Source organism: Puma concolor, chromosome A1, assembly GCF_028749965.1.
Source record: "Puma concolor isolate L17-30 chromosome A1, mPumCon1.1.hap2, whole genome shotgun sequence".
NCBI lineage: Eukaryota > Metazoa > Chordata > Mammalia > Carnivora > Felidae > Puma > Puma concolor.
Window position 1 is genome coordinate 95,366,753 of NC_141667.1, and position 22,133 is coordinate 95,388,885.

At 36.4% G+C, this 22,133-nt stretch overlaps 1 protein-coding gene across 7 annotated transcripts in view; it reads left to right on the forward strand.

Annotated features, from left to right (window-relative positions):
- Nucleotides 1–22,133, forward strand: part of SSBP2 (single stranded DNA binding protein 2) — a 322,394-nt gene that overhangs the window by 91,763 nt on the left and 208,498 nt on the right. For 6 of the 7 annotated variants that reach the window (XM_025924980.2, XM_025924976.2, XM_025924977.2 and 3 more), the window contains 2 exons: nucleotides 6,122–6,194; nucleotides 18,755–18,816. In XM_025924980.2, coding sequence (XP_025780765.1) covers nucleotides 6,122–6,194; nucleotides 18,755–18,816 — 135 coding nt within the window. Of the gene's footprint in view, nucleotides 1–6,121; nucleotides 6,195–18,754; nucleotides 18,817–22,133 lie in introns of those variants that run through there. The other variant, XM_086697523.1, reaches the window with a different exon arrangement.

Genomic DNA, 22,133 nt, shown 5'->3' on the forward strand with positions numbered 1-22,133 from the left:
ACCTCGGCTCAGGTCATGATCTCACGGTCCGTGAGTTCGAGCCCCACGTCGGGGTCTGTGCTGACATCTCAGAGCCTGGAGCCTGTTTCAGATTCTGTGTCTCCCTCTCTCTCTGTCCCTCCCCTGTTCATGCTCTGTCTCTGTCTGTCTCAAAAATAAACATTAAAAAAATTTTTTTAATAAAAATAAAAAAATAAAGATGTATTATACACACACACATAGATAATTGATATATGTACATATACATGTATGTAGAAAGAGAGTTAGGAATTAGCTCTGAACTATAGAAGGCATTCACCTTTTATTTATGCATACCTTGGAAACTTGTTTGCAAATTAACAATCCTGTCTTAGAAATCTTTTTAATATCTTGCCTGTAGGTCCTTATTTTCTACAATTTCCTTGGAGGAAGAGATTTAATATCAAATTAGATTATAGAAAGAATTGAGTGATTTTAGGTCTTTACCCCTTTCTCAGACCGTAAAGTACTTCATTTACAAGGATCGTTGAGAATTCACTATAAGACTCGTGAGTGACAATATCTCTTGTAGATGCTTTATTAGTATATACTTAGTTGTTCTAGTACTGTTAAATGATAGGTGTGTAATAGAGTTCATTCATATGAATGGTAAAAATTTGTTTCTTTGTTAGATTTTATAATTTTCACGAAGTAAATTTGAAGTAATTTTACTTGCTCATGTGGTAGTGACAGTTTCTTAGATTTTTTTTTAATGTTTATTTATTTTTGAGACGGAGAGAGAGAGCATGAATAGGGGAGGGTCAGAGAGAGAGGGAGACACAGGATCGGAAGCAGGCTCCAGGCTCTGAGCTGTCAGCACAGAGCCCGTCGCGGGGTTCGAACTCACAGACCGTGATATCATGACCTGAGCCGAAGTCGGATGCTTAACCGACTGAGCCACCCAGGCACCCCGACATTTTCTTAGATTTTTAAGTTCAGGAGTTAAGCAGAGAGAATTCACTTAAGTGCTTATTGAATAAATTTGTAATTAAATTCTGAATTATATTTTCAAACATGAAATTAACTAATGTAAAATATTTCACTGTAACTTCAGCTAGTTTCTTCTTCATTTCTTCATCATTCATTCCTTCATTCTCTGTTCTATATAATCTTTGGCTAAAAATTATTGTGCATTAAGCTTTTCTACATTTAGGATAATTTCTTTAGCTAGATTCCAGTAATAGAATTACTGGGTCAAAGTTTATAAAATTTTTTTCCAAATTCTTGATGCATATTTATTGCCAAATTGGTTTTGAAAGCATAATACCAGTTTATTGTCCTCAGCATTATTTGAGTGTCCATTTCCTCACATATTATGTGTTTAAGTGAGAATTTAAATCCTATTATTTCTTTAATATATATTTCTTTGATTCACAATGATATTTAACTTCTCCATGTTTTATTTTATTTTATAATTTATTTTAATGTTTATTTTTGAGAGACAGAGAGACAGAGACAGAGTGTGACTGGGGGAGGGGCAGAGAGAGAGGAAGACACAGAATCTGAAGCAGGCTCCAGGCTCTGAGCTATCAGCACAGAGCCTGAGGCGGAATTCAAACTAATGAACTGTGAGATCATGACCTGAGTTGAAGTCAGACTCTGAACGGACTAAGCCCCCCAGGTGCCCTGACAGTCTCCATGTTTTAAAATTAGTCATGATATTTGTTATTGTCCCTGCCCATTTATCTATGTGTTGGGCATTTTTTTCATATTAGTTATTTCTATATTTTCTATATATCAAAAGTACCTAAATGCCCCTGCCCCGGAAAAAAAAAAATCACTACCCAAATTAAGTCAAACAACAAACTGGGGAAAAATGTTTGCAGAAAGTATTAGCAGAGGTTTAATATTTTTATATAGCTAAATATCTTAGATTTTTGTGTAGTGTGAGTGGCATAAAGTTTAAACTTTTGTTGGAGACATAAAACTACCATTATGATTCTTAATTAGAGGACCATGCTATAAGAAATGTTGCCCTCGGGCCTTCTGAAGGACGTATGGGCGTGTTTGTTCCCACTCTAAGTAGGCCATAGGTCTTAATGCTTTCTTTAGGTTTTCTCTCCCCATCTGTACTAATAAGACTTCATTTGTTACTTCTTATTGTTATTAATGTTTCTACCAGTAGCTGTAACTCACGTTTCCTTCTATTCTTTTTCTATACACAGTATGTATACATATACGTATGTATATGTGTATATAAAATATTATTGGATGATTCTTAATTTTTTATGTATTTGGATCACACTATAAACCACTAGGTTAAATAGCCACTCTAAATCATCAAAAATTACAAATTTTTCAAGGACTCCCAAAAAGGAAAATGAAGTTAATTTGAGAGTATACATGGTTTAAATATTTGCATATTCAATATTTACTTTTAAATTTTTACTGTTCAGTAGAAATTGAATCAAAATGTTGTCTTATGTTTGGTAATATCATGCCAGCAGGCAAGGGACCATGCCATGATTTACCTGCATGGATGGGTAAGTGTTACTCTCCAGCCTTGGAATCATCTGTGTTCAAATGTTATCTTTAACTGCAGGGCTTTCCCCCAGAACCTTCCGGAGTTTCTTATTTCTAGTGGCCCTGATGCCTCTACTATGAGAGCTAATTGGAAATACACAGTACCTTTATCTGAAGCTAGAGCAAATGATTCTGCTCTTGCTGTGGCTCCTAGTGGTTCCTCAGGGGTAGGCAGGGGGATAGAAAGAACTGGCAAATGTGGGAGAGATTGTGACATTAAGGTCCATTACATCACTTGGTAATATATTACTGGATGTGAGAGAATTATGTGAAATTTTAACAGTCATGGGAAAATATTCTTCCCATTTTACAAATGAGGAATTGAAGACTCACATTCTATTTCACTCAAGGTGAGCATGGGTACTATAAACAGATAGAGAAGATGAATTAACTTTGGATGTGATCAATTTAAAGAGAAGTATCATGTTAGGAACTTCAAACAGTAATTTAGAGCAGCAGGTTTGGAGTGTAGTAGAGAGGATAGGGCTAAAGAGATAGGTTTGGGAAGTCTTTTGCCCTGAGGCGATAGTTAAAAATATTGGAGATTTGCTGGTGATGTATTATGGAGTGGTCATCGTAGCAGAGCCACTCTTTCTGGAGTATAGATCTTGACTGCCTGGCAGCATTAATTTTGTTCAAGGGAGGTTATAGAACTTGGACATATGAGCTAACATTATGGATAGGTTTTTTTTCTGCCCTATCCCACTGTATCACTCTGTTGTTGGTGATGTGCTTGTACTTCACACATTCCAAAGGTAGGAGGACAAGCATACCACGTAGAAGATGCTTCGGAATTTTTAGTTATGTAGTTTGAGACACCTTTTCTCCATTGATTCTGTGACTCTTCCAATAGTTGTTTCTTTTGCTTGTTTGTTTGTTTTTGAAAGTGAGAGAGGAGAGGGGGAGTGGGAGGGGCAGAGAGAGAGAGAGAGAGAGAGAGAGAGAGAGAATCCCAAGCAGGCTCCATGCTCAGTGCAGAACCACATGAAAGAGGCTTGATCTCAAGACCTCAAGAAATCAAGGGTCAGATGCTTAACCAACTGAGCTACCCAGGCTCTCCAGCCAATACATTTTTTATAATCACTGTCTTAGATACATAGAGAAAGAGTAGAGATTGTTGCTTTTAATTCCACTTGTAAAGAGATATCCATTTTATTACATAATTGAGAAAAACATAGTAGAAATATATTAGCTCCTTTAATATTACAAAGAACAGATTATGAGGAAGTGATTTGCTTAACTTGGAATGAATGGTGTTCATTGCAAGGACGCAGCAACACTTGTGCTGTTCTGGGGTCCATTCCCCTTCCTCCAAGGCCCACCTGCTGTCTCTGCTTCATGCTCTGCCTCTTGCTTCCTACTTTTCCAAGCTTGGTGGAACATCCTTATTGTTCAGCCTTTTCTTGTTTAGTGGGTAACACTGGTTTGGTGCCAGGCCCAAGATTTGACCAACTGTAAGGAATTGCTTTGGGGCCAGGTTTCTTCTCAAGCAGTAGGGTGACACTGTCACTAGCAAGCAATTTTGAGGCTTCATAGTCTCTCCAGGAAAAATTCACAATTCTTTTTTGAGGTGAGATTTGCCACTGTGGTCAGAGAATCATGTGATAGGTTTGGGAGTAGTTAGTGGAAGGACAGGTTGTGTGGGATACGTGTATTTAAAGAACATGTAGTAAGAATCACTAGTAGGTGGGCGCATGGGTGGCTCAGTCGGTTAAGCGTCTGACTCGGCTCAGGTCATGATCTCGCGGTTTGTGGGTTCGAGCCCTGTGTCGGGCTCTGTGCTGACAGTTCAGAGCCTGAAGCCTGTTTCAGATTCTGTGTCTCCCTCTCTCTCTGCTCCTCCCCTACTCACGCTCCATCTATGTCTCTCAATAATAAATACATATTAAAAAAAAAAGAATCACTAGTAGGGATTGTTTGCAACTATAGGAATATTATTATTCCCATATTCATTATGTACTTTGGGGATGAGCCATGTTTCCACAGGAGATAAGGCAATCAAAAGGAAGATATCATGTTCCTCATGTGTGTTAGGGTAGAAAAAGTGTTGAGAAACACGATCTAAGAAGTGTCATTCAACTTGAAGAGGTTAGGAGATGTTTCTAATAACATACTTTTTATCTAAGTGTAATTTTAACAGATGTCTACTCTCTTGTGGTACTTGGTAACCACGGAGTAATTCTCATTTTGAGTGTTTGGCAATTCTGGAATGGGGAAAGAATTGAATGGACAGAGCAATTGAATTTCTACTAGCTTTCTCTTTTCATGACACGCATGATATTTTTCATGAAAATGAAGAAAATATTCATTTTTGCAAATGCTATCAGTCTTTAACAATCAGAAATTCACTTGGCAAGAGAAATGGTGTAGCTCTACAGAATTGTGGTTATTATTACATTGTTTTGTTTACTGTAAACCTGGCTTAATATTGGTAAATATGGTGTAGCAGAAACTGAAGTGTTGTGAGCTATCTGGGCATCAGTCCAAGATATCATTAAAAATACTGCCTCAGACTAATTTGAGTTTATGAATAATATTTTGTTAACAGCTCAACTGAAATTGAGCCACATGGTGTAGCTTAAAATTCTGAATCCACAAGATAATGAGAATAGTACAAGTGTATAGTGCATACTTAATAGTCTATATTTAAATGATAAATTTATATGTAATTTTGTGTTAACCTGTAAACTATAAGCATCCAAATGCTTAATATGATTTGCTGTTTTTAAAGTTTGCTTAATGTTGTGGTTTGCTGATAATTTGAATTCTTACAAACTAATGTACTATGTTGTTGGTTTAATAATCATACCTAAAGACTAAGGACAGGTTGCCTGAACAAATATTAAAATGGACTTTGAGTATCCATATTAGCATAGAGATGTGCAAATAGCTGGAGTTTATGTTAATATTCACCAAGAAGATTGAAGGATATAAAGTTGTTGGAAAGGTCCAATTACTTAATTCATTTATTTTAATAATGAAAGATAATAATTATAACAATAGGTTATGGAGATTATTAATGTTGAGTTAGAAATTATCAATTATATTAGGCATGACAAAGGGAACGAGGTTATGATAAGTGACATGATCAAAGACAAAATCCCCTTTTAGATGTTTCTTGTCAAGAAAAGCTATATTTGCTTTTTTTCTTTGTGTGCTATTTTAATTAGTTTAAGTTCTTTCTGAACAGACATGTATAAACTCCCATTAAATAGCAATGGGAAGAGTTGTTTTTCTGTCACTGTTAGTGTGTAAGATATTTTTGTAATGAAAAGGTATGTGCATTAAAGAGTGAATTTTAAATATACATCTTCTTGGGGCGCCTGGGTGGCTCAGTCGGTTAAGCTGCCGACTTTGGCCCAGGTCATGATCTCGCGGTCCGTGAGTTTGAGCCCCGCGTCGGGCTCTGTGCTGACAGCTCAGAGCCTGGAGCCTGTTTCAGATTCTGTGTCTCCCTCTCTCTGACCCTCCCCCGTTCATGCTTTGTCTCTCTCTGTCTCAAAAATAAATAAACGCTAAAAAAAAAAAAAAAAATTTAAAAATATACATCTTCTCAATACATACTTTATTTATTTTCCAGGTTAGCACTCTACGTATATGAATATCTGCTCCATGTAGGAGCTCAGAAATCGGCCCAAACATTTTTATCAGAGGTATGTTTTCTTTATTTTTTATATTTTATTTTAATATCTTATAGAAGTGGATGCAAATATTCTGTAACAATTATTTGGAAAAACTGTCATTACATACTATACAGAGAATGCTCAGTTATCAGTATGCCTCATACTCTTTGTAGATTATTTGTAAGCATTTTTAGTACTGCATTTTCATGCCAATAAGCTTCTACTCAACTTTTTAGCCATTTATCCCCCTGTAGAAATAGAAACTAATATTAGCCTTGGCAACAGTAATCAAGAAAGCAAATTTGCTTTAAAAAAAAAAAAAAAGACAAATATCACCATATCTCTAGTTTTAGCAGTGTCTTATTTTGGCATTATTCATAATTTTGGAAAATATGAGTTTTGTTTGTTTTTATTTTGTATGGATAATAGTGGATTTATGACTAAATTTAGTTAGAAAACATTTTGATAATCTTATTTCAGGTTTTTGTTTCTTTGTGTATTTTTCTCTTCACATTTTTCAGTTTAAATTTCAGCTTTCTTACAATGGTACTTTTTCTTCTTCAATTTATATAATGATGAGGATGAGGAGGATTTTACTGACTTCTGTTCCATGTCAGGCACATAATATGCCAAGGTACTTTACATATATTATCTTGAATTCTTTTAAGAAATTTGTTAGGCAGATGGTATTATTCCTGTTTACTGATAAGAACAGCAGGGCTCAGAGAATTTATATAACTGGCTCATAGTCATGTAGCTGAGTGAATTGCAGAATTGGAATTCAAACTTAGATCTTCATTTATTCCAAAGCTTCTGGTGTTCCCCCCATATTGGTTCTGTCCAGTTTGCTATTCATTAGCTTTATGTGGCTTTTTCAACACATGAAATACGACTAATCCTGTAAACACTGGATTTTGAAGATTTAGTGTGAACAGAAGAATATAAAATATCAGTCATTTAAAGTTTTTGATCGCACATTGAAATGATAGTATTGTAGATATATTGGGTAGAATAAATTACTAAAATTAATTTTACCATTTTCTTCTTTTTTAATGTGGTCACTAGAGAATTTAAAGGTACATATGCAGCACTTATCTGTGGCCTATGTTTGTATTTTTATGGGACAAGTCCTAGTCAAAATAATATTTCTAGTGATCTCGTTAGTTTGACCTCCACCAGATCAGGGACACGACAGGCTATTCCTTGACCAAAGTGCCTTGCTAGAGTACAACCTTCTTGAGAATCACTTATTCCTAAAACAAATACACAAGTAAACACATATAACCTCCAATCTTGTATCTAATTAATTAGTATATGTGAACTATTAGGGCCTATTTGCAAATAAGGAATTTGAGAGGTATGTCCAGAACATATAAGAAGTCAATTATTTTAACGTAGAATGAATATATAGAGTGTAATAAAATTGGATTTTAAAGTTTATTCAAATCAAAACAGAAGTTTAGTGTATTTATATCTTCTTAAATCATTAATTAGAAGACTTTGTGTATGACCTTTCTTGCCACCTTGACTGCTGGTTTTTTCAGAGGCAGTGACTGAGATTGTAAAAAGGATGCTCCTAATATTTGTATGCTTAATCACTGCCAACTTCCAGTATGTTTAAAAGAAACTAAAGACAGCCATGCAGATTTAAAATTATTATTTTAGGGGCGCCTGAGTGGCTCAGTTGGTTAAGTGTCCAACTTTGGCTCAGGTCATGATCTGAAGGTTTGTGAGTTCGAGCCCTGCCTCATGCTCTCTGCTATCAGCACAGAGCCTGCTTGGGATCCTCTCTCTTCCTCTCTTTTTCTGTCCCTCCCCCACTCACATGTGTGTGCTCTTTCCCTCAAAAATAAACATTAAAAATTATTTATTTATGAAAAAATAATTTTTAATAATTTATTTTTGAGAGAGACAAAGAAAGAGTGAGAGAGGGGCAAAGAGAAAGGGAGACACAGAATCTGAAGCAGGCTCTAGGCTCTGGGCTGTCAACACAGAGCCTGACACCCAGGCAGCCCCCAGAAAAATTTTTTTAAATAAAATTTTTATTTTAATGCAGTTGAAAACATGATGAAACTTTAATGAAGAGATTTACTGATCTCTTTCCTTAGGTCAGGGAACATTTGGAATTGACTCATCTTGCTGAATCCTCAGGGGTTCCCATGACTATATTTTCTTACCAACTTTATAATATGTCAGATGCAGTGATTATTAAACTTCATCAAAAAAGAAAAAATGTTGTTAATTTATTTAAGGAAGTTCAGCTGTTTTGACTCAAATGGATCATGTGGATTGAGCATAACTAGGTTGAGATAACTAGATAATGTACTGATACACCTTGAGCTCAATGGAAAATGGATATATAAATTTTCTAGGGCTATTTGGTAAAAATAAAATTACAATTTCAGAAGACATTCACACTTTTCTGACAAGTATTTACCAAGATTTTATTTTCTCTGGCTTCATTTGGAATACAAAACTGAAGTTTCTCTGAATTATCAGTCTGGTTCAGTTTCACAAGAGGAATCAATTAAGCTGAAAACAAACTATTGTCACCAAGAAGGCACATTATTTCTGGATTTTGGAGATGAGTGTGTGTGATTCCGAGAACCGTTCTTTACTTTCTAGCTTGCCAAACTCTGAGTGGCACTGTGAAAATACATTCTCATTACCTAAATATCCAATATAGTGTTTGCCATATTGTAGGGAATGGCTAGATTAATTGAGGTGTAAGTTTGCCAAAATGTGAAAGAATAAGTTAGATCTATTTGGACTTAATATGGATAGACTTCCAAAACATTTTCAAATAAAAGAAGCAAGCTGAAGTATGCCATTTACATGGAAACCTTTGAACATCAAGGAACATGATGCAATACTGTGTATTTTTGTGTGTACATATTTATGAGTGTGAAGTATATTGAGAGGTCTGAAAGAATATACATGCCAGACTAGTTTCTGAGAGTAGGAATTTTAAAGTGATTAGAGGGGAATTTTATCCTTACTTGCTTATACATATATGCCACATATGCCATACACACACACACACACACACACACACACACACACGCACGCACACACACACACACACATATATAGTTTGTACAGTTATTTACAAGTAAAAATAATAGAAAATACAAAATTATCTCAATTTTAAAATGGAAGCCTGGAGGTTGATTTGTGATAGGCCATTTGAGTGCACCCTAAAGTTCTAAATAATTTCATTTGGTTAAATTTCGGTACTTTTCTATCTCATACTAAGTACTAATTTTGGTACTAATCTCTCTCATACTAAGTTTTCACAATACCTAGCTGCTTGTATTTGCCTATACATACTATAGATTTCTATCTCTGGGCTTTAATCTACCTAATCTTCACCCTCCTCACCTGACTAGCTTAGAAGTAGCTTTTCCTAGGAATGCTTTCTTAGGCTTCACTTCTTTAAGTTGATAGTGCACTCCTACTGAAGACTTCTGATACTGTTTCAGGAAGCTTGGACTTGATCTTCTTGGAAAAGGGAGCTTTTGAAATGTTGTTGTTGTTTTTAATTTTTTTAAGCATGTATTCAGTTTTGAGAGTGTGAGAGACAGAGCGTGAGTGGGAGAGGGGCAGAGAGAGAGGGAGACACAGAATCTGAAGCAGGCTCCAGGCTCCGAGCTGTCAGCACAGAGCCCGACGCGGGGCTCAAGCTCACGGACTGTGAGATTATGACCTGAGCTGAAGTTGGACGCTTAACTGACTGAGCCAGCCAGGTGCCCCAGGCTTTGGAAGGTTTTTAAGTAAAAGAAAAACATAGTTTGGTTTGTACTCTGGTATCTTTGTGAATGGTGGTACCCCTTCCCTCCCCTCCCAACTATGGTTTGTAAAGAAAGGAGAATATAATCTTTTAGAGCTTTGTACCCTAGTTAGCATTGCTTTCTCTCTTATTTTTACTTGGATCATATGGAAAATTTAAGTCGGCTTGTTGTAGAACCAGTTCTTAAGTAATTTGAGAAATAAGGGACCATCTTATCTAAATTCTGGTGAGTCTATCCCCAAGTATTTTTACATAATTCACAAGAGTTACACAAGGAATTTCAAGAAAAACTAGGGAGACCTGTTTATTTGGGTTGGGTATTGTGATAAAAAGGAAATGATTGAAATAGCACCAATTACTCAGATGTTCAATGTTCCTATATTGAAGAAGTTAGAATCATGAGGGTATGGATGACTATGATGTTAATGAGCCCTTTGGCACCAGGATTTGCTGTGCTGGGCCATCTCTTTCCTTAGTATGGGTTTACTTATGCATGAAGTTGTGAGAAAGTCAAATTGGAACTCTCCGTATCATCTGAACAAGTAAACTGTGTATCTCAGCAGCCCAGGCTGTCACGGGATTTGGCCTTTCTGATAATGCCCTTTGCCTGGTCTGTCAGAAACTGAACTGCTCTTGATAGTTTTTATTATCAGCCAGAAGAATAGGGCACTATTAACCCAGCATTTTTTTTTTTTTTTTTTTACTAGTTAAAAGAGGTAGCATTGAACTAATGATAGAAATCAAAACATCTCTCTACCCAGGTTATGTTAACTAGTTCATTGTTAGATCTGATTCATGATAGATTCTAAATCATTACCTGAATGTTGTTTTCTACGACCTTAACGTTTCTACGACCTTAAATATTTTTACCTTCAACAGGACAAAATTGAAAATTCTTTAGAAATGTTTTCAATGTAGAGCTCTTCTTCACCTTTATCTTTTATTATCCTTCAGTATTCAAAAATTACATACAGAATGTTAAGAAATATTTACAATTTGGGGAGGGGAAAGAAAAGAAATCTTTACAATTCTGTATCAATTTTTTGTTACTTTGAGTTCATTGGAAACTATCCTTTCTTGGTTATCTCATTTCATTATGCAAAGACAATTCCAACTCATACCTGAAATTTTGCATGGTATTTATCATGCCTCCGAATAAGGCTTGGTGACCTCACCAAATAAAGTTAAGAATTAGAATGTTGCAGAGATCAAGATTTTCCCCCTTCTTAAGAATTTTACATTGTTTAGATTTCTAGCCCTTATTTGGCATAAATTAGCCTGTAAGTTAGTCAGAAAGAGAAGCTTGAAAACATCCAACAGATTGCTTCTTCAGATTTTATTAGGAATGCTCAGTTATTGAACATAATAGATTCTAAAATACTTTTCTTTCTCTTTACCTTTCACTGAGAAGAGAAAATAGCAACAATTTCCTAAACAGTTTCTTGAACTATAACTTGGAGGCAACATAGTATTGTGGGTGAGAGCAATTTCTTTGTGGCCAGAGTGCTGAGTTTGAATTATGTTCTACATTTTATTTACTTACTCAGTTTTCTTTTCTTTTTCTTTCCTCCTTCCTTCCTTCCTTCTTGAGAGAAAGTGTAAGCAGGGGAGAGGGGCAGAGGGAGGGAGGGAGGGGGGGAAAGAGAGAGAGAGAGAGAGAGAGAGAGAGAGAGAGAGAGAGAGAGAGAGAGAGAATCTTAAGCAGGTTCCACATTCAGCACAATTCCCGTTGCAGGACTGGACCCTACAACCCTGGGATCATGACTTGAGTGGAAATTAAGAGTCAGATGCTCACCTGACTAAGCCCCCCAGTGCCCCTACTGATTCAATTTTCTTAATTATAAGAAGAAGGTAATTGCGATAATACTTTAGAGTTGTGCTGAGGTTTAAATGAATTAGTGCATATATATATATATATATATATATATATATATATATATATATATAATACTTAGAAGGGTCTAGCATGTAGTATACACTCAAACGTGTTACCTTTAAAATTCTTGACCAATTCTTTTTTATCTTGTGTAGTTTCTCTACTACAGTACAAGTGTAAATACATGGCTCTGTACACCTGTGTGCTCCAGGTATCTCCACTTGAATGGCCTGCAATCCTCCTGCCTTGTGTGGTTACCTTTCCTATCAAAATAGCTCCAGCTCTCATCCCTAATTTATAGGTTCCCACAAGTCTTCTCTGACATCTCCAGGCCTTCCTAGGGGGAGAGGGGGCTTGAGGTTCTCTTTGCTATAATTTCTTGCCCCCACCATTACAGCCCCACTGCTTCTCCTTCTGTGACTGCTACCTTTTCTTTGCCTGAAGTTTCCTGTTTCTCTCATAGCCTCAGAGCTCCACTGATTTGTTGCTCTTGTGTATAAAAGATTCTTATTGAAGTTAGGGGAAAACTGAAGGATATTCAGCCTTGTACTGTACAGGCAACAACATCGACTTGAATATCAGACACAACTATTCTTAAGCTTTTTGGTCTCCTTGCCACAGGGAATGTCTTACTCGCTGTTTTCCTGTGGACTCCATTTGCCTTACGTCTTGTTGATTCCTCACAACCTCTCCCGTTTTCTCCTTTTCTGAATCCTCCCAGACTCCTCAGACATCTTCTTCCTGAGAGACTGTCAGCAGCCTCTTAAACTCTTGTTACTTTATCATGTAGTATATTAGGTCTTCGTTCTCTACTTTCAAACCATTCCCAGGGGCCTCTATCTTTCTAGGCCAAAAAATAAAAACAAAAGTTAGAAGGAATCCATCAGGGAGTTTTCCCAATAAAAGGTATCATCTTCGAAAATGGGATGTGTATCTCAGCAGCCCAGTCTCTCAGCTGGGTGTAGCCTTTAAGACGACTTCTACCTTCTAGAATGGAGCACCACTATTCAATAAAACTTTATGTGATTAGGAGATGATCTCTAATCTGTGCTTCTAATAATTTCTCCACTAGTATCATGTAACTATGGAGCACTTGAAAAGTGGCTAGAACAATTGAGGAACATTCAGTTAACATAATTTTAAATTTAAAGAACCACATATGGCTAGGGGATACCATGTTGAATAGCACGGTTTTGGATTATGTGCTTTAAAATATGAACAGATTTTGGGGTGCCTGAGTGGCTCAGTTGGTTGATCGTCCGACTTTGGCTTAGGTCATGATCTCGCTGTCTGTGAATTCGAGCCCCGCATCAGGTTTGCTGCTGTCAGCCTGTCAGTGCAGAGCCTGCTTCGGATCCTCTGTCCTCCTCTTTCTGCCCCTTCCCTGCTTGTGCTTTCCCAAAATTAAATAAATATTAAAAAAATATATATATGGACAGGTTTTTCTTTCTGTCTTATGTCTGTTTGGTTAATTTTTAAAATTAAAATGTCATTTTTTTCCGTTTTTTTTTTACATTTAGTATATTGATGCATCTATACATGGAAGATTTTAGAAAATTAGTGTGAAAACTAGGTTATATCAAAATTAAAAGACTCAGGAATTTTCTCTAGGAACAAACATATACATACATGTACAGGTTCTTTTTATTAAAGTTTATTTATTTTGAGAGAGAGAGAGAGCCTGCATGTGAGTGGGAGAGGGTCAGAGAGACTGGGAGAGAGAGAATCTGAAGCAGACTCCGCACTCTTAAGTGCAGAACCTGATGCGGGGCTTAAAACTCATGAACCGTGAGATCATGACCTGAGCCAAAATCAAGAGTCAGATGCTTAACTGACAGAGCCACCCAGGCACTCCTACAGGTTTTCTTTTTCTTTTTCTTTCTTTTTTTTTTTTTTTACCTTTCTGTTTTATTTATTTATTTTTTTTTGAGAGACACAGACAGCATGAGTGGGGGAGGGGCAGAGAGAGGGAGAGAGAGGATCCCAAGCACTCTATGCCTGTCAGCACAGAGCTTGATGTGGGACTTGAACTCATGAAACCCACAGATCATGACATGGGTTCTGGCCAAAAGTTGAATGCTTAATGCTTAGCTGACTAAACCACACAGGTGTCCCACAAGTAGTTTTTACTTTTAATGAGAAATCCTGTGACTATTATCTCAGACTTTAAAGGCAAGGAATTAGGAAAAGTATATGACATGTTAAAAATGGCTAACACATTCTTTTATAACTGAATTTTTTTCTCAAAGAAGATTTAAAAAGCACTACGGGTTCTTTTCTTAACACAGAAATTAGCTCTATCTGTTTATGGTATTAATAATTTTGAATATTGGTTCTCAAGAAGTATGAAAGGATTTAGGAATACTCTGCGAAGTTTGGAGCTCATAAGCTTCAAAACTACTGCTGTACTATTGGAGATGCTGTCGAAGTAGGTCTGGATCATTCAAAAAGGTCCCACATTGACAAGGCTAGAACCTCTGAAAAGGTGCTGCTGACATCCAGAATTGTCCCCTGCTGCTGCTGCTGCTGCTGCTACAACAGCACCTACTTCACTTCTGGAGCCAGGGGCAGGAAGCTTCTCTTCTTCCCCCTGCTCTTTGGTCTCCAGCTACTGTCCTTCTGCTGGCAGAACTGAACAGGAAACTAGCTGGCAGGGAGCCTGAGAACTGTAATTTTCAGAGTCCCAGCACCTAGTGTAGAATGGAGTATAGAAGGTGAGTGTGGGGCCTAGAGATAATAGGTGAATTACCAATATCCCTTGCCAGAAGCAAATAATGATGAAAAGTTAAGCAAGTGTGTGTGTGTGTGTGTGTGTGTGTGTGTGTGTGTGTGTGCATGTGTTTGTGTGTATCAGTTTTTATTTATACAAGTACTAATTTATTATATATACTGTAACATGCTTTGATTTTTGTTTCGTTTGTTTGACTTCACTTTGTTTGGTTCATGAAACTTCTTAATTTTTTTTTAAGTTTATTTATTTTGAGAAAGAGAGCGAGAGAGAGAGAGAGAGGCAGGGAGGGGCAGAGGGAGAGAGAGAATCCCAAGCATGCTTTGCACTATCAGCACAGAGCCCAATGCAGGGCTTGATCACGCAACCCTGGGGTCATGACCTGAACCGAAATCAAGAGTTGGGCATTTAACTGACTGAGCCACCCAGGCATCCCACTTCTTCATTCTTTTTATGATGCTAGGGTATTTCTTTCTATGAAATGTGCTGTGATATATTTTACCATCACATTTAGGTTGTTTTGCAATTACGAACAATGCTTCACTGAAAATTATTATATTTATGATTTTGCACACACGATCATAGGATACATTCCTAGAAGAAGAATTGCTCTTTCAGATAGTATGGGCACTTGTAAATTATAATTCTCATTTATAAGCCTTATGGCATGTCTTACCCCTACCAATTTACTTTTTGTTCATTCAATATTTAGTGCTACACCTATGTAGAAATGCTGAAAATCCCAGGTCATATAGTAGAGACACAGCATAACCACAGACAGGGCCTTTAAATGTAGAAAATGGCAGTGGGAATGGGCTTCATGATTTATGCATAAGTTACCAGAGAATAGCGCTTTCAGCTGGGCAAATGATGGAAGGAAGGAAGGTGGATGATTCAACAACAAAAAGCCCTAGGACAAAGAATACATATTGGAGCTAGGATAATGGAAGAAGGAAAAATAGAATTAAGAGAGAAAAATTATTTGCATAGATGTCATTCAAACACCAAAAAAGCCTGAAGCCTGTGAAACTCAATACAACAGAAAATGCCTTTTCATAAAAAGCAGAATTGTTTCTAAAATGACTATTGACATTTAGAAGTATTTTCTGGCCATTCCTCAACCATATCCATCATTAATACATGTTTGCTAAAAAAAATTAAATTTCAGAGATGAATATGATATTAAAATAAAAGTCACCCTTTACCCTTTTCCAGAGGTAATAGTTGTAAGTTTGGTATGATTTCTTTAAATGTATACACCAAAATGCACATATACATATGCATACATTTTTTTAAAAGAAAAGGTTTATATTATATATATTATTCTCCAATCTTCCACGTCTCCCACTTGAAAAACCAATATAGCATGGCTCTCTTTCATGTAGGTATGTTGTATTCTTTTTAATGATTGCACACTCTTCTATAGTATGCAAGTATCAAAATATATTTTTATATTCACTATTGGTGAATGTTTTCAGGTTGTTTCATTTTTTTAATGTTTATTTTTTTTGAGAGAGATAGCACACATGTGTATGTGAGTGGGGGAGGGGCAGAGAGAAAGGGAGAAAGAGAATCCCAGCAGATTCAGATCTGTAGATCAGCATCATCTCATGCTTCCTATAAGCAAATAATACCTGGAGTAGTAATTAGTTTGGAGGCAAAAAACAGCATTCACTATGGAAACCTATTCCTATGTAGAACCCTTTCTTCTTTAGAAATACCTAAAGCATTGATTGTTTATTCAGTAGTTATCAAAGGATGGCTTTTGTGTTAATTTCAATACGATGGACCAAAGTTTTACCTGCTTCTGTCACATACTTGAAATTTAAAGTGAGAAAGATGAACTTCACGTAGTAAAGAATTTTATAGGGATGAAAAAAGATGATGTATGTGAAACATTTTGAGCTTCTCTGAGGAACAGTAAGATGTAATAACTGTTTAAAATATAAATGCATTAGTTTAGATTCCTTTCACAAAAGTGCCTATTGAGTGTAAACCACGTAGGTATTTTCCCCAACTACTTTATCTCGTGAAATTGCTGATGGTTGGTTGTGGAAGTCCAGGAAGGAAACTGCTGAGCACCAGATATGGAGCAGTGGGACTCATGTTAGACTGTGAGACTAATCCTGCTGCCAGCCCAGTCTGGCACTGGAACCTAATCATGCCACTTTAATGTAAGTCATCACACCCTCTCATTTTATTTGAGAATAGTGCTGTCTGCTTTTTTTCATAGTCATATCTGTAAGTCAGGATGACCTGAGATGAAATGTAAGGATGCTACTTTAAAAAGCTTGCTGTTCATCTCATTAGGATGATTCCAGGAATTAGGAATATTTATGTGTCTGGGCACATCTGTGAGGGTCATTATTATGCCCTCTCAAGAAGACATCAAAAAGTGAACAAAAAGAGAAAAGATTGAGAGATATATGAGACACAGGTTTTTGACTAAATTATAACTTTTGCAGGACATCAGAGTTTTGTTATCCTAAGACTCATTATGTACTACCATTCCTTTTTTCATGAACTAAGAAGATACAATAAATGATTAATTGGAATTCAGATAAAAAGTTGTATTGATTTAAAAATTATTTGTGTTGGGGTGCCTGGGTGGCTCAGTCAGTTAAGTGTTTGACTCTTGATTTTGGCTCAGGTTATGATCTCACAGTCATGGGATCGAGCCCCATATCAGGCTCCATGCTGGGTGTGGAATGTGCTTAAGATTCTCTCTCCCTCTCTCCCTGCCCCACCCCTGTGTGTATGCGTGTGTGAGAATTCAAGTTCGGATTTGGCTTTTATTTGTATAACATATTCTGGTTCATTGTTCATATATAGATAATTTCTTTGTTTTTTGAGAGCAAATTACTGCAAAGCTTACATTGGTTTACATTTTGTATATTTAAGAATTCTAAAAAAAATGATGATTTCAGTGATTTTAATTATGTTTTTTCATCTTTAAGCAGTTACTTTTTTCTTTTTTTAATTTCAGGCCACTTTCTGAGTTCTATCTTAAAACTTTTTTTTTTTTTTTAAATCCTTTAGAACAAAAATTTCTAAGTTCTTCCATAGTAGGTGATAGAAAGAATTCCTTGTTTTTTTTTTAAATCTATAATTATGTAGTTTTTTACTTCCTCTTTATATTAAGGTCCTATGGGCATATTTTGCTAATTGGGATATTGTTAAATAATTTTTAATTATTTAAACTAGAAAACTAAATCATACTTATACATAAAGATAGAACCATGGGTTTGTGACTCATGACCCCTGAAATCAAGAGCGCCTTCTCTGAATGAATCAGCCAGGCATTCCTACATAAAGATTGTTTAGGAGACCTTTCTGGATCACCTTAGTTAAAATTATAGCTCACTTCTTACTTTTTTCCTTTTTTTTTTTTTTTTTGTCCTTCTCTGCTTTGTTTTCCTCCTTAGCATTTGTTGCCTGCTACTTCTAATATAAATACAATCTCCTTTTTTTTTCTTTTTGCTTTGTTTATGGTCTGTCTTCTCTATAAAGTATAATCTCCCTGAATGCAAAGATTTTTATCTTTTGTTTACTCCTATCAGTGCTTAGAAAAGGCACTGTATAAATCCTACCCAGTTTTCAAATCTCTAAATTTAATTTGTAAACAGTATTTAGTGAGAAATTTTAATTTTTAAGAGATACTGACCTTGTTTTAAATTTTTGGTAGTGAATGCCAAGCCATCTGAAATATAAACATTGGGAAAGTTAATATCATCTTTTTTAAACTGTTATTTTATGGAAGACATATGCCTTCTTACTCTCATCCCCTCAAATCAGGAATTTGTTTAAAATATCAATCCTCAAGGCATCATTGGGAGTCTGCACATATTAAGCCCAGACATTTGCAAATTTCTGGATTAGTGGGGATTAATTAAAATGCAGTTTTGATGTGCCTTAAGATCCTGAGATACCTCAAATTCCAGAAGTCTCTCTTAAAAATTGGGCACAGTGGGAAGCAAATTCAGGAAAATACTGCTGGCATCTTCTCTCATAAACCACCAAATCAACAAATAACTATGTAAAATGAGCTCTTGTAAAACTTGAGTAAAGAATACTATCAAAATGATTAAAATCTCATATATTAACTTAGTATTTTTAATGGGGAAATATTGCTTTGTAATATGTGTGGGAAAAGGTATTATTAAGAAAGTATTTAATATCTCTTTTATTCATTTTAGATAAGATGGGAAAAAAACATCACATTGGGGGAACCACCAGGATTCTTACATTCTTGGTGGTGGTAAGTATCTTTTATTCCATTTTTATTAGATTGATGATGTATTCTTATAGGCCTGCACTATACCTGTTTATTATTTCATGTTTATTTTTAATTTTTTTTCATTTTCTATAATTATTTTCTGAAAGATAGCACTTAAAAAAAAAGTCAAAGTCAAAACCAGAATTAGTGTTCTTTAACTTAAAGACACTATTATTAAGTCAAACTGGAGTTGGGTTTGGTATGGAATCTCCAACTGTAAGTATGATTTGGTATTAGTCAGCTTGGGCTGCCATAATATTAATTTTATTTATTTATTTTTTTTAACGTTTATTTATTTTTGAGACAGGGAGAGACAAAGCATGAACGGGGGAGGGTCAGAGAGAGGGAGACACAGAATCTGAAACAGGCTCCAGGCTCTGAGCTGTCAGCACAGAGCCCGACACGGGGCTCGAACTCACGGACCGTGAGATCATGACCTGAGCCGAAGTCGGCCGCTTAACCGACTGAGCCACCCAGGCGCCCCGTGGGCTGCCATAATAAATTACCATAGACTTCTTGGCTTAAACAACAGAAATTTATTTTCTCACATTTCTAGAGGTTGGACATCCAAGATGAGGCTGTTAGAATGATTTCTTTCTGGCGAGGTCTCTCTTCCTGGCTTTTGGAAGCTGGCCTTTTTACTGTGTCTTCCCATGGCAAAGAGAGAGAGACCTCTCTGGTGTCTCTTCTTATAAGGGCACAAGGTCATCATGAGGGTCCCACCCACATAAGCACATCTAAGCTGGGGATACTGAAGGTGGAAGTGGTGGTGAATTTTTAGGACAGTGAGGAAAAGTTAAAAAAAAAACTGAATTAGTTCAATATAGACTCAGGGATAGAACTGTGTAGGAACACAAAAAAGACTCTCAGACTTCCCTGAAGACCCAGTTGATACCAGAGCTTATCAATTTCATTGTAGTACCAGTATGTCCAGATATGTGATTTTTCTGCAGCAGCATTGGTAGTTCAGGTGTCTGCATGGACAAGTTAGGCTGTTTGTTTGTTTGCACTTCTTCAATTAGAAGTATTTCCTCTTGAGGGGCACCTGGATGACTCAGTTGGTTAAGCTTCCAACTCTTGATTTCGGCTTAGGTCATGATCTCTCAGTTTGTGGGATCGAGCCCCACATGGGGCTCTGTGCTGATGGTGCACTTGGAGCCTGCTTGGGATTCTGTCTCTCCTCTCTGCCCCTCACCTGCTTGTGCTCTCTCTCTCTCTTAAAATAAACAAATAAACTTTAAAAAGAAAAAAAGAAGCATTTCCTGTTCAGTGGTTCAGTTATTTAAAAGAAAAAACAAAAGCTGTCTTCTAGTGTCATGCACATGGTATCCTTGGTACACCTTTTAAACGTCGCTCCTGAAAGCATGCCTTACTAGAAGTTTTGTGGTGAATGGAAACGCACTTGATCAGTTGTGGTTTTCGGTTTCCCTTGTTTGTCTCACATATGTATAGCAGAAACAGGTGCGGTCCTTTGGCTCAGAGTTGTTCCTGTATTTGGAACAACGGTTTGTTGCAGTTAAGTGCTATCATTGTGCTGTTTTCCTGGAGATTAAGACTGAGCTCTTATAATGTATAATATTACAAAAGTCAACTTTTTTATTTTACATAGTATGCATTTATGATAGCTAGATCTAGATTGTAAATATTTAGCTGTTTGCTGAATGTAATTGAGTCCCCTCACCTGTTGACACCTTCTATTTTTTATGTTTCCAATTAGGTCTACAAGCTAGCCTAAGAAACCATTTTAGGAGTCTGTGTCTATTGGATTAGTAGGCTGAGTGAGGATTTTGAAAAATTTCCATTAAAGAATTAATTTTATTTCTTGCACCTGTTTCTCATTTGCTCCATTTCTTATGAATGTAACCTGTTTTCATACAGTTGACAGTTGATATTACCTTTAGCTTTTTTGGTCTTAACTGTCAGAAGATAAAGCTCTTAAATCTGCCATTGCTCTTCCTTTTTCTTGGGCTTTTAGATTCAGGGAAGCTCTTCTTCTGTGGTTTTGGTATTTAACTAATTTTAATTTATGCGTAGTTGGATATATCAAAGAAATGATAAATGGACACATATTTTTTTAGAGTATATTTGTTCGGTTTAAATCTAGCACATGCAAAATATATAGGTACAGTATTTTCAGTTTTTAAAAATGTCCTCCCTTAAACTACTAATGTACCCTTTGAGGTCCCTATTTCATCTTCGTAAATAAGTGGTTCTAAATGATTTTGAGATTATGGGATCCTCTGAGAACTGATGCAAAGCTGTGGATCCTCTCCTTCAGAAAGCTGCCCAGATCCTAAGCTTTCTTGATCTTTGTGTGTAACCAGCCATGACTGTGGGCCTTAAATCCAGCAGATGCTTGATCTTTTTTTGTTGTTGTTAACTGTTTCAGAGGTCTTTTTGATTTTCCTTCCCCTCCCCCCTTTTTTTTTGATAGGACTTATTTTTTTTTTTTTTTAAGAGCAGTTTTTAGTAGTTCACAACATAGTTGACAGGAAGGTACAGATATTTCCCATATACCTTCTACCCCGACATAGGTATAACCTCCCCCATATTAACATCCCCCATCAAAGTGGTACATTTGTTATAGTTGATGAACCTACATTGATACATTTATAACTACCCAAAGTCCACAGTTTACATTATAGTTCTTGGTGTTGTACATTCTGTGTTTAAAAAAAACCTTTTTTTTAACATTTATTTATTACTGAGAGACAGAGACAGAGCATGAGCAGGGAAGGGCAAGAGAGAGGGCAAGACACAGAACCCGAAGCAGGCTTCAGGCTCTGAGCTGTCAGCACAGAACCCAATGCGGGGCTTGAACTCACAAACTGCGAGATCATGACCTGAGCTGAGGTCGGATGCTTAACCGACTGAGCCACCCAGGCACCACTTTTCTGTGGGTTTGAACACAATGTATAATGACATGGTCCATCATTACAGCATCATACAGAGTATTTTCACTGCCCTAAAAATCCTCTGTGCTTTGCCTTTTCATCTCTCCAACTCTGGCCCCCCTGACCACCACTGATCCTTTTACTGTCTCCATAGTTTTGCATTTTCTGGATTCTTTTAGTTGGAGTCATACAGTATGTAGCCTTTTCATATTGGCTTCTTTCACTTAGCAAAATGCATTTAAAGTTTTTCTGTGTCTCTTCATGGCTTGACAGCTCATTTCTTTTTAGTGCTGAATTATATTCCATTGTCTGGTGGTACCATGGTTTGTTTACCTACTGAAGGACATTTTGGTTGCTTCCAAGTTTTTGCAATTATGAATACAGCAGTTATGAACATCCATTTAT